The sequence below is a fragment of the Salmo salar genome, chromosome 09, assembly GCF_965601325.2.
Source record: "Salmo salar chromosome 09, fSalSal1, whole genome shotgun sequence".
Classification (NCBI taxonomy): domain Eukaryota; kingdom Metazoa; phylum Chordata; class Actinopteri; order Salmoniformes; family Salmonidae; genus Salmo; species Salmo salar.
In genome coordinates, this window is record NC_138299.1 from 82,289,826 (window position 1) to 82,302,927 (window position 13,102).

The window sequence follows — 13,102 nt, forward strand, 5'->3', positions numbered from 1 at the left end:
ATTATGGGGTACACATAATATCCAATAAGACAAAGTACTGACTAAGGGTCTGAATACTTATGTAAATGTTATTTTACAATTTTTTTGTGTGTTGATTGATGAGGGGGAAAAATGATTTAATCCATTTTATAATAAGGCTGTAACGTAACAAAAAAAAGTCAAGGTGTCTGAATACTTTCTGAATGCACTGCAGGGGGAGGGGGGTCAAAAAGAGGTGAGAGCCACAGTTTCTTTTAGAGAACAGTTTGTGGTCCAGGTTGCCTGCCTGTGCCTGCCAGTAAAAAGCATTCTTATTAGAAGTAGTGGTTGCTAAAAAGAATGGAAAAGCCCAAAATGAGAAAAATTCAGACCTTTGTTGACTATCATACCCATGCTGTGGGGTAGTCAGAGCAGAGGCCCATCCAAATCCACCTTAAACAGTGAGGAAGGGTTCTTACTAGAGACGGATCTTCTGTCTCTGGGCTCAGGGAGCCTGAAGGGAAGGGTAGGTCCTCCTCGGACCCCTCCCTCAGCGAGGGAAAAACAGACAGCCCCCCCTCCTCGTCCTCCACCATGCCGTCCAGGCTGTCTGTGAGAGCAGCCAGCAGCGCCGCATTCTCCTCTTCTATCTGGAGGGGGCAGGAGAGAGAGAGGGGGCATCAGTGAACACACTACTACCCACTTACAACACAGTCAGTTACAACACAGTCAGTTACAACACAGAGCACTCTGCATTTGAATTCTGAAATGGCTACTCTGGTCTGAGAGCACCATCCATCCATGCACAGTGTTGTTCGTTTTAGCAGCTGCCATGTTACTAAGAGCATAGAGTCTGGTGGTGGGATGATAACAGAGTGGAGATAGCCTATGGGAAGTAAACAAGGTTTCATTCCCCCCCCCCCCCACCCCCATCTGAAGGTTAAATGAACTAAGTTGGGAGATCAATGGCTTCCACACTGGCATCCAAAACAAGGCCCGGAGGCGATCGTCCCAATCCAATCGCTACTCTATCCCTCTAAAATCAATCTGAACAAGGGATTATTATCAAGTGGATGGTAAATTAGACAACAGCATTGGGTGGTGGGGCCCAGCTCACTCAATGGTGGGTGATGTTTATGAACACATTATATGACATCTGTGCATTAGTCTGATCGATAAAAATTCTAAGATGGGAGTCTACAACTTTATCATAGACTAAGACTGGAGCCTCTTCAGTTTACCAATAATGTGTGTAGTCTAGTCCTATGTAGGGTTGCAAAATGCCTGGGACTTTCAATAAATTCCCTGGTTTTCCTGAAATCCCAGTTGGAGGATTCCTGGAGTCAGGAGGGAAATCCTTTTTTGTGTTCCATATAGAATCCTCTGTGGAAAGGGTTCTTCTACGTGGGACCCAAAAGTGTTCTATCTGCAACCAAAAAGGGTTCCTCAAAGGGTTCTCATATGGAGACAGCTGAAGAACCGTTTTAGGTTCTAGATAGCACCTTTTTTCTAAGAGTTGTAGTCCCTATGTTGGAGTTCTATTACATAGGGTAGGTGGTCCTGGTGGAATCCTAGCCTGGTCCCAGATCAGTTTCCAAGACAGAACAAACAGATCTGGGCCCGTATCTACAAAGCATCTCAGAGTAGGAGTGATGATCTAGGATCTGTCCATCTAATCTTATTCATTATGATCTAAAAGGCAAAAGTGATCTTAGATCAGCACTCCTACTCTGAAAAAATGATTGATACAGGCCCAGGCTATTGGAATCCTGAGCACGCGGGCCGAGCGTCTCACCTCAAAGAGCTCGGGGTCTCCTGTGCTGTACTGGATGGAGGCAGGGGAGATGTCAGCATTGTCGTTGCACCAGTGGAGCTCGCTGAGGCAGTTGACTGAGTCAAAGTCGCTGGCGTCCAGCTGAGAGAGGTCAATGTCAGGGAAGTCAGCGTCCAGGCGGTTCGAACAGACCTCCTCCTCCCCATACTGGAGAGAGAGAGAGACCGAGGGAGGGAGGGAGGGAGGGAGGGTCAGGTTAGACTCTTGTTTGATCAAAGTCCTTTTAAAGAAATACAGTACATTGAAGATATCATTGATATCTTATCGAATATATGTAAATATACATTACATAAATTCCATTGATATCAAATAGCTGTAATGCTTAAATGGAAGGGTAATGGGCCAGCAGCCTCTACTTAAACCATGCTCGTCAGCATGCTCATATCAATGGAAGTGGATAGACTACTACAGTAGAGGATGGTTGTCAATGACGCAGAGCCCTATGAAAGAAACAGTCTCCCTCAGCACACGCTCATTACAACTAATGGACAGAGTGATGAAACATGGACCACACAGACAGACCAGAGTCATGAGACTGAGACCATCTGCTAATGAGCCCTAGTAAACCTGGGAGATTCTACTACAGAGCAGCAGTGCTGGGTGTCCTCTGGTAGTTAAACTGGGATATTCTACTACAGAGCAGCAGTGCTGGGGGTCCTCTGGTAGTTAAACTGGGATATTCTACTACAGAGCAGCAGTGCTGGGGGTCCTCTGGTAGTAAAACTGGGATATTCTACTACAAAGCAGCAGTGCTGGGGGTCCTCTGGTAGTTAAACTGGGATATTCTACTACAGAGCAGCAGTGCTGGGGGTCTTCTGGTAGTTAAACTGGGATATTCTACTACAGAGCAGCAGTGCTGGGGGTCCTCTGGTAGTTAAACTGGGATATTCTACTACAGAGCAGCAGTGCTGGGGGTCCTCTGGTAGTAAAACTGGGATATTCTACTACAGAGCAGCAGTGCTGGGGGTCCTCTGGTAGTAAAACTGGGATATTCTACTACAGAGCAGCAGTGCTGGGGGTCCTCTGGTAGTAAAACTGGGATATTCTACTACAGAGCAGCAGTGCTGGGGGTCCTCTGGTAGTAAAACTGGGATATTCTACTACAGAGCATCAGTGCTGGGGGTCCTCTGGTAGTAAAACTGGGATATTCTACTACAGAGCAGCAGTGCTGGGGGTCCTCTGGTAGTAAACCTGGGATATTCTACTACAGAGCAGCAGTGCTGGGGGTCCTCTGGTAGTAAAACGGGGATATTCTACTACAGAGCAGCAGTGCTGGGGGTCCTCTGGTAGTTAAACTGGGATATTCTACTACAGAGCAGCAGTGCTGGGGGTCCTCTGGTAGTTAAACTGGGATATTCTACTACAGAGCAGCAGTGCTGGGGGTCCTCTGGTAGTAAAACTGGGATATTCTACTACAGAGCAGCAGTGCTGGGGGTCCTCTGGTAGTAAAACTGGGATATTCTACTCCAGAGCAGCAGTGCTGGGGGTCCTCTGGTAGTAAAACTGGAATATTCTACTACAGAGCAGCAGTGCTGGGGGTCCTCTGGTAGTAAAACTGGGATATTCTACTACAGAGCATCAGTGCTGGGGGTCCTCTGGTAGTAAAACTGGGATATTCTACTACAGAGCAGCAGTGCTGGGGGTCCTCTGGTAGTAAAACTGGGATATTCTACTACAGAGCAGCAGTGCTGGGGGTCCTCTGGTAGTAAAACTGGGATATTCTACTACAGAGCAGCAGTGCTGGGGGTCCTCTGGTAGTAAAACTGGGATATTCTACTACAGATAATCAGTGCTGGGGGTCCTCTGGTAGTAAAACTGGGATATTCTACTACAGAGCAGCAGTGCTGGGGGTCCTCTGGTAGTAAACCTGGGATATTCTACTACAGAGCAGCAGTGCTGGGGGTCCTCTGGTAGTAAAACGGGGATATTCTACTACAGAGCAGCAGTGCTGGGGGTCCTCTGGTAGTTAAACTGGGATATTCTACTACAGAGCAGCAGTGCTGGGGGTCCTCTGGTAGTTAAACTGGGATATTCTACTACAGAGCAGCAGTGCTGGGGGTCCTCTGGTAGTAAAACTGTGATATTCTACTACAGAGCAGCAGTGCTGGGGGTCCTCTGGTAGTAAAACTGGGATATTCTACTACAGAGCAGCAGTGCTGGGGGTCCTCTGGTAGTAAAACTGGAATATTCTACTACAGAGCAGCAGTGCTGGGGGTCCTCTGGTAGTAAAACTGGGATATTCTACTACAGAGCATCAGTGCTGGGGGTCCTCTGGTAGTAAAACTGGGATATTCTACTACAGAGCAGCAGTGCTGGGGGTCCTCTGGTAGTAAAACTGGGATATTCTACTACAGAGCAGCAGTGCTGGGGGTCCTCTGGTAGTAAAACTGGGATATTCTACTACAGAGCAGCAGTGCTGGGGTCCTCTGGTAGTAAAACTGGGATATTCTACTACAGAGCAGCAGTGCTGGGGTCCTCTGGTAGTAAAACTGGGATATTCTACTACAGAGCAGCAGTGCTGGGGGTCCTCTGGTAGTAAAACTCTGATATTCTACTACAGAGCAGCAGTGCTGGGGGTCCTCTGGTAGTTAAACTGGGATATTCTACTACAAAGCAGCAGTGCTGGGGGTCCTCTGGTAGTAAAACTGGGATATTCTACTACAGAGCAGCAGTGCTGGGGGTCCTCTGGTAATTAAACTGGGATATTCTACTACAGAGCAGCAGTGCTGGGGGTCCTCTGGTAGTAAACCTGGGAGATTCTACTACAGAGCAGCAGTGCTGGGTGTCCTCTGGTAGTTAAACTGGGATATTCTACTACAGAGCAGCAGTGCTGGGGGTCCTCTGGTAGTAAAACTGGGATATTCTACTACAGAGCAGCAGTGCTGGGGGTCCTCTGGTAGTTAAACTGGGATATTCTACTACAGAGCAGCAGTGCTGGGGGTCCTCTGGTAGTAAAACTGGGATATTCTACTACAGAGCAGCAGTGCTGGGGGTCCTCTGGTAGTAAAACTGGGATATTCTACTACAGAGCAGCAGTGCTGGGGGTCCTCTGGTAGTAAAACTGGGATATTCTACTACAGAGCAGCAGTGCTGGGGGTCCTCTGGTAGTAAAACTGGGATATTCTACTACAGAGCATCAGTGCTGGGGTCCTCTGGTAGTAAAACGGGGATATTCTACTACAGAGCAGCAGTGCTGGGGGTCCTCTGGTAGTAAACCTGGGATATTCTACTACAGAGCAGCAGTGCTGGGGGTCCTCTGGTAGTAAAACGGGGATATTCTACTACAGAGCAGCAGTGCTGGGGGTCCTCTGGTAGTTAAACTGGGATATTCTACTACAGAGCAGCAGTGCTGGGGGTCCTCTGGTAGTTAAACTGGGATATTCTACTACAGAGCAGCAGTGCTGGGGGTCCTCTGGTAGTAAAACTGGGATATTCTACTACAGAGCAGCAGTGCTGGGGGTCCTCTGGTAGTAAAACTGGGATATTCTACTACAGAGCAGCAGTGCTGGGGGTCCTCTGGTAGTAAAACTGGAATATTATACTACAGAGCAGCAGTGCTGGGGGTCCTCTGGTAGTAAAACTGGGATATTCTACTACAGAGCATCAGTGCTGGGGGTCCTCTGGTAGTAAAACTGGGATATTCTACTACAGAGCAGCAGTGCTGGGGGTCCTCTGGTAGTAAAACTGGGATATTCTACTACAGAGCAGCAGTGCTGGGGGTCCTCTGGTAGTAAAACTGGGATATTCTACTACAGAGCAGCAGTGCTGGGGTCCTCTGGTAGTAAAACTGGGATATTCTACTACAGAGCAGCAGTGCTGGGGGTCCTCTGGTAGTAAAACTGGAATATTCTACTACAGAGCAGCAGTGCTTGGGGTCCTCTGGTAGTAAAACTGGGATATTCTACTACAGAGCATCAGTGCTGGGGGTCCTCTGGTAGTAAAACTGGGATATTCTACTACAGAGCAGCAGTGCTGGGGGTCCTCTGGTAGTAAACCTGGGATATTCTACTACAGAGCAGCAGTGCTGGGGGTCCTCTGGTAGTAAAACTCTGATATTCTACTACAGAGCAGCAGTGCTGGGGGTCCTCTGGTAGTAAAACTCTGATATTCTACTACAGAGCAGCAGTGCTGGGGGTCCTCTGGTAGTTAAACTGGGATATTCTACTACAAAGCAGCAGTGCTGGGGGTCCTCTGGTAGTAAAACTGGGATATTCTACTACAGAGCAGCAGTGCTGGGGGTCCTCTGGTAATTAAACTGGGATATTCTACTACAGAGCAGCAGTGCTGGGGGTCCTCTGGTAGTAAACCTGGGATATTCTACTACAGAGCAGCAGTGCTGGGGGTCCTCTGGTAGTAAAACTCTGATATTCTACTACAGAGCAGCAGTGCTGGGGGTCCTCTGGTAGTAAAACTCTGATATTCTACTACAGAGCAGCAGTGCTGGGGGTCCTCTGGTAGTTAAACTGGGATATTCTACTACAAAGCAGCAGTGCTGGGGGTCCTCTGGTAGTAAAACTGGGATATTCTACTACAGAGCAGCAGTGCTGGGGGTCCTCTGGTAATTAAACTGGGATATTCTACTACAGAGCAGCAGTGCTGGGGTCCTCTGGTAGTAAAACTGGGATATTCTACTACAGAGCAGCAGTGCTGGGGGTCCTCTGGTAGTAAAACTGGAATATTCTACTACAGAGCAGCAGTGCTTGGGGTCCTCTGGTAGTAAAACTGGGATATTCTACTACAGAGCATCAGTGCTGGGGGTCCTCTGGTAGTAAAACTGGGATATTCTACTACAGAGCAGCAGTGCTGGGGGTCCTCTGGTAGTAAACCTGGGATATTCTACTACAGAGCAGCAGTGCTGGGGGTCCTCTGGTAGTAAAACTCTGATATTCTACTACAGAGCAGCAGTGCTGGGGGTCCTCTGGTAGTAAAACTCTGATATTCTACTACAGAGCAGCAGTGCTGGGGGTCCTCTGGTAGTTAAACTGGGATATTCTACTACAAAGCAGCAGTGCTGGGGGTCCTCTGGTAGTAAAACTGGGATATTCTACTACAGAGCAGCAGTGCTGGGGGTCCTCTGGTAATTAAACTGGGATATTCTACTACAGAGCAGCAGTGCTGGGGGTCCTCTGGTAGTAAACCTGGGATATTCTACTACAGAGCAGCAGTGCTGGGGGTCCTCTGGTAGTAAAACTCTGATATTCTACTACAGAGCAGCAGTGCTGGGGGTCCTCTGGTAGTAAAACTCTGATATTCTACTACAGAGCAGCAGTGCTGGGGGTCCTCTGGTAGTTAAACTGGGATATTCTACTACAAAGCAGCAGTGCTGGGGGTCCTCTGGTAGTAAAACTGGGATATTCTACTACAGAGCAGCAGTGCTGGGGGTCCTCTGGTAATTAAACTGGGATATTCTACTACAGAGCAGCAGTGCTGGGGGTCCTCTGGTAGTTAAACTGGGATATTCTACTACAGAGCAGCAGTGCTGGCAGTCCTCTGGTAGTGGTTTGGGGAATAAGCCAGAGTGAAGGGATGTGACTCTAGTCCCCTGGGGAGAGAGATGGAAAGCACATTTCATGAATAGAGGGACAGAACAGGAAATAGGCTATGCCAGCAGAGAGTGGAGCTGGAGAGGACTTGGAGGAGAAGAGTAGTGAGTGTGAGTGTGTGTGTGTGTGTGTGTGTACTTTTCTGATTGGGGTGATGTTTAAACAAAACTGGTATCGTTCAAGTTTAGATTTTTTTAAATATATATTTTTATATAAATACAGTTGAAGTCAGAAGTTTACATACACTTAGGTTGGAGTCATTAAAACTAGTTTTTCAACCACTCCACAAATGTCTTGTTAACAAACTATAGTTTTGGCAAGTCCGTTAGGACATCTACTTTGCGCATGACACAATACATTTTTCCAACAATTGTTTACAGACAGATAATTTCACTTATAATTCACTGTATCACAATTCCAGTGGGTAAGAAGTTTACATACACTAAATTGACTGTGCCTTTAAACAGCTTGGAAAATGTCAGAAAATGATGTCATGGCTTTTGAAGTCTCTGATAGGCTAATTGACATCATTTGAGTCAATTGGAGGTGTACCTGTGGATGTATTTCAAGGCCACCTTCAAACTCAGTGCCTCTTTGCTCGTCATCATGGGAAACTCAAAAGAAATCAGCCAAGACCTCAGAAAAAAGATTGTAGACCTCCACAAGTCTGGTTCATCTTTGGGAGCAATTTCAAAATGCCTGAAGGTACCACGTTCATCTGTACAAACAATAATACGCGAGTATAAACACCATGGGACCACGCAGTTGTCATACTGCTCAGAAAGGAGACTCGTTCTGTCTCCTAGAGATGAACGTACTTTAGTGCGAAAAGTGCAATCAAACCCAGAACAACAGCAAAGGACCTTGGAAAGATGCTGGAGGAAACAGGTACAAAAGTATCTATATCTACTGTAAAACAAGTCCTATATTGACAAAACCTGAAAGGCCGCTCAGCAAGGAAGAAGCCACTGCTCTAACACCGCCATAAAAAAGCCAGACAACGGTTTGCAACTGCCCATGGGGACAAAGATTGTACTTTTTGGAGAAATGTCCTCAGGTCTGATTAAACAAAAATAGAACTGTTTGAACATAATGACCATCGTCATGTTTGGAGGAAAAAGGGGGAGGCTTGCAAGCCAAAGAACACCATCCCAACCGGGAAGCACGGGGGTGGCAGCATCATGTTGTGGGGGTGCTTTGCTGCAGGAGGGACTGGTGCACTTAACAAAATAGATGGCACCATGAGGAAAGAAAATTATGTGGATATATTGAAGCAACATCTCAAGACATCAGCCAGGAAGTTAAAGCTTGGTCGCAAATGGGTCTTCCAAATGGACAATGACCCCAAGCATACTTCCAAAGTTGAGGCAAAATGGCTTAAGGACAACAAAGTCAAGGTATTGGAGTGGCCATCACAAAGCCCTGACCTCAAACCTGTAGAAAATGTGTGGGCAGAACTGAAAAGGCATGTATGAGAAAGGAGGCCTACAAACCTGATTCAGTTACACCAGCTCTGTCAGGAGGAAAGGGCCAAAATTCACCCAAATTATTGTGGGAAGTTTGTGGAAGGCTACCCGAAACGATTCACCCAAGTTAAACAATTTAAAAGCAATGCTACCAAATACGAATTCAGTGTATGTAAACTTCTGACCCACTGTGAATGGTGATGAAAGAAATAAATGCTGAAGTAAATCATTCTTTCTACTATTATTCTGACATTTCAGATTCTTAAAATAAAGTGGTGATCCAACTGACCTAAAACAGGGAATTTTAACTAGGATTAAATGTCAGGAATTGTGAAAAACTCAGTTTAAATGTATTTGGCTAAGATGTATGTAAACTTCTGACTTCAACTAATATATATATATATATATATATATATATATATATATATATATATATATATATATATAATTAAAATTACTAACTACCACTAACAGGTCCCAATCATCATCATAAAGGGAAACATTTAAATTGAACAAACACCTAATGCAACCGTGCTCTAATTATTTACCACGGATATAAAGCGCCCCGGAATGTCATCATCGTTAATAGTTGAAAAAATGGCAGAGAGCAAGGAAGCGACAGTAAGGTGAGCACCGTCTGGTAGGGTTTCCACTAGTTACCACAAACACAAAGTCAAAATTGGTCATATCGTAAAAAATCCAGATTTGTTGCTTTTTGGTCTTAATTTAAGGTTAGGGTTAGGGCATAAGACTAGCAGTATGGTTAAGGTTAGGTTGAAAATCTCATTTTAATAAGATAAATTGTAGAAATAGGTGGGTTTCATGACTGTGTCTGTGGTAATTAGTGACAACCTCTGGTAGCTAGCCAGGACTGCGGTAGATTGAACAGCACTGACCCCTAGCGGTCACACACAGGACCATATCTGAATTGTGAATTCACGTGATTTTATGATTTTCTCTTGTTGTTTAAACGATAAAAACGTGGCAGTTTAAAAGTTAAGAATGTTTTACATTTGTTACATTCCTGGTTTCTGATAGTTGTCTTTGGCGTGCCAGAGGGGGACACTGGTTTACAGGTTGTACCTGACTTTGACAATGCGGTTTGCAGGTGGCCCCTAGCAGAGCCTAACCACAAGCTGAATATTCTGTGCCACAGAGCCCTAGCTAAGCATCTTTGATTAAATGTGACTAACACTAAATACTCCAGCTCTGTTTCACGTTGCACCCGCCTCTAACTAATCCAATCCAATTTCACTCATTTCATTAAACTAGTCCGGGGTCAGCCTGGTTACAACCAATCATCAGAAATCACTTCCAGCAACGCTTTCTGTGGACAATGAGATGAGTGGTCTCGTTGAGACAAGCAGAACAAGGGTAATTTCGTCCCTGTGAAAAATATACCTTTTCGAACACACATTACATTTCCAGGACATTGAAAAGCCACAAACTAGCCTATCAGTGCCTTGTCTAGTGAGTGAGTTGTAAATCTATGACAGGAAAGCTGTGTTCTCTTTGATGGAAACCAACCTTCAGTGCCACGTTAGCAACTCTACATTATGTTTGTTGGATCAAAGATTAGGGGGTAATAAATTGATAAAAGTTATATATATTGCAGATGTAGGCCAACACAGTTGTGTGTGCCACTGTAATGATCAAAGGACTGGATACTCAAGCCATCTCAATTATAATATTCTCTGGCTGAGCGAGAGAGAGAGCGAGAGACAGAGCGAGAGCTGTGGTGGCAGGCTAGCTGGTTTGATATCTCAGAAGATGTGGAAGGAGTAAAGAGGAGAAAGAGAGGATGGGGAGAATGCCCTCTACATGGCCCCCCCGATCCATCCATCCTTTCTCCAGGTCTGACTCCAGCGTTGACTGTGTGTGTGGGTGATGGAGCCTTTAAGCACTCCTCTCTCCTTCCATGTTCAATTTAAGGACTTTATTGGCACGGGAAGGAGGATTTTCCCAAGGTTGCTATTGACTCATATCCCACGGTAGTTACTGGGGTAATATTTGTCTCCACTTTTGTGGTTTGGGGTGATCAGTCCTTGCTTCCAAATATTGGGGAAGATTCAAGAGCCAAGGATGATGTTATTAAAGAGTTAAAGCCAATTGGAATTTGTGGTCTGTTTATTTTATCATTTCATTGAAGATACTATCAACACCACAGGCCTTGTTGGGTTGGAGGGTTTATATGTTGTCCTGTAGTTCATTCAATGTAATTGGAGAATCCAGTGAGTTCTGGTACCCTTTAATAGTTGATTCTAAGATTTGTATTTGATCATGTATATTTTTTTGCTGTTTGTTCTTTGTTATAGGGTCAAAAAGATTGGAGAAGTGGTTTACCCATACATCTCCGGATAGATAACTCTTCGCGTTATTGTTTGTTTATTGTTTTCCAATTTTCCCAAAAGTGGTTAGGTTTTTGCATTCTTCATCAAACCATTTGTCATTGTTGTTAATTTTCTTCGGTTTTCTGTTTGACATTTTTAGATTTCATAGAGAAGCTAAAATATACTCTTCACTATTACAGTGGAATGTTTTGTCCAGGAAGTTGTGTAAAAGGGATTGAATTTGTTGTTGCCTAAAAGTTTTTTGGTAGGTTTCCACACTACATTCCTTCCATCTATAGCATTTCAGTACAGGCAGTTCCTTTGGCTTTGATGCCTCATGATTGAGTATTGATCTGTTCAAGTAGACTGTGATTTTGCTGTGATCTGATAGGGGTGTCAGTGGGCTGACTGAACGCTCTGAGAGAGTCTGGGTTGAGGTCAGTGACAAAGTAGTCTACAGTACTACTGCCAAGAGATGAGCTATAGGTGTACCTACCATAGGAGTCCCCTCCCAGCCTACCATTGACTATGTACATACCCAGCGTCTGACAGAGCTGCAGGAGTTGTGACCCGTTTTTGTTGGTTATGTTGTCGTAGTTGTGCCTAGGGGGTCATATGGGGGAGGGAATGCTGTCACCTCCAGCTAGGTGTTTGTCCCCCTGTGTGCTTAGGGTGTCAGGTTTTTGTCCTGGTATTTAGGTCGCCACAGACTAGTACATGTCCCTGGGCCTGGAAATTATTGCTTTCCCCCTCCAGGATGGAGAAGCTGTCTTCATTAAAGTACGGGGATTCTAGTGGGGGGGATATAGGTAGCAGACAGGACATTTTTCTCATTTCTAATGTTCCTGTTTTGATTAATTTAATAGAGTGAGTTAGGTCTGCTTTGCATACCCCCAGAATCTCTTCCCTGTTTCACACCTCGTAGTTTGGTGGATGGGACAACCAGCTCTCTGTAACCTAGAGGGCAACCAGTGGGTCCATCTCTTCTATACCATGTTTCTTGTAGGATGGCAATGTCTGTATTTCCAATTTCTTTGGTGAAGTCCAGGTTCCTGCTCTTTAGGATAAAGGCAGATGACCTTAGGCCTTGGATATTCCAGGATGAGATAGTGAAAGTGTTCCATAAAGTGTCCAATGTTGTTAGTTGTGTGGTTTGGCCTCAGACCAGTAAGTGTGAGCAGAGCCTGCTGAGCATATCTCTCTCTCTCAATTCAATTTAAGGGCTTTATTGGCATGGGAAATGTATGTTTACATTTCCAAAGTAAGTGAAACAAAAGTGAAATAAACAATAAAACATGTACAGAAAACATTACACTTATCAAAGTTCCAAAAGAATAAAGACATTTCAAATGTCATAGTATGTATATATAGTGTTGTAATGATGTGAAAATAGTTAAATTGTAATGAACACTAGGGGAGACAGAGAGCTGGTTTCAAGAGCAGGGCACAGCAGGTGTTTATTAGCAAAGGACCACAGGAGGAGGCAGGTAGCTGGGTCCAGGGACAGGCAGAAGATCATACACAGGAGGAGGCAGGTAGCTGGGTCCAGGGGCAGGCAGAAGGTCATACACAGGAGGAGGCAGGTAGCTGGATCCAGGGACAGGCAGAAGGTCATACACAGGAGGAGGCAGGTAGCTGGGTCCAGGGACAGGCAGAAGGTCATACACATGAGGAGGCAGGTAGCTGGGTCCAGGGGTAGGCAGAAGGTCATACACAGGAGGAGGCAGGTAGCTGGATCCAGGGACAGGCAGAAGGTCATACACAGGAGGAGGCAGGTAGCTGGGTCCAGGGACAGGCAGATGGTCATACACAGGAGGAGGCAGGTAGCTGGGTCCAGGGGTAGGCAGAAGGTCATACACAGGAGGAGGCAGGTAGCTGGGTCCAGGGGCAGGCAGAAGGTCATACACAGGAGGAGGCAGGTAGCTGGATCCAGGGACAGGCAGAAGGTCATACACAGGAGGAGGCAGGTAG

The 13,102-nt window shown here is 45.6% G+C and overlaps 1 protein-coding gene across 1 annotated transcript in view; it reads right to left on the reverse strand.

Moving 5' to 3' along the window:
* LOC106611923 (peroxisome proliferator-activated receptor gamma coactivator 1-beta-like) overlaps positions 1-13,102 on the reverse strand; it is a 106,824-nt gene that overhangs the window by 27,236 nt on the left and 66,486 nt on the right. The window contains exons 2-3 of the mRNA XM_014212586.3: positions 1,754-1,939; positions 438-608 (exon numbers count right to left, since the gene is read on the reverse strand). Coding sequence (XP_014068061.1) covers positions 438-608; positions 1,754-1,939 — 357 coding nt within the window. The remainder of the gene's footprint in view (positions 1-437; positions 609-1,753; positions 1,940-13,102) is intronic.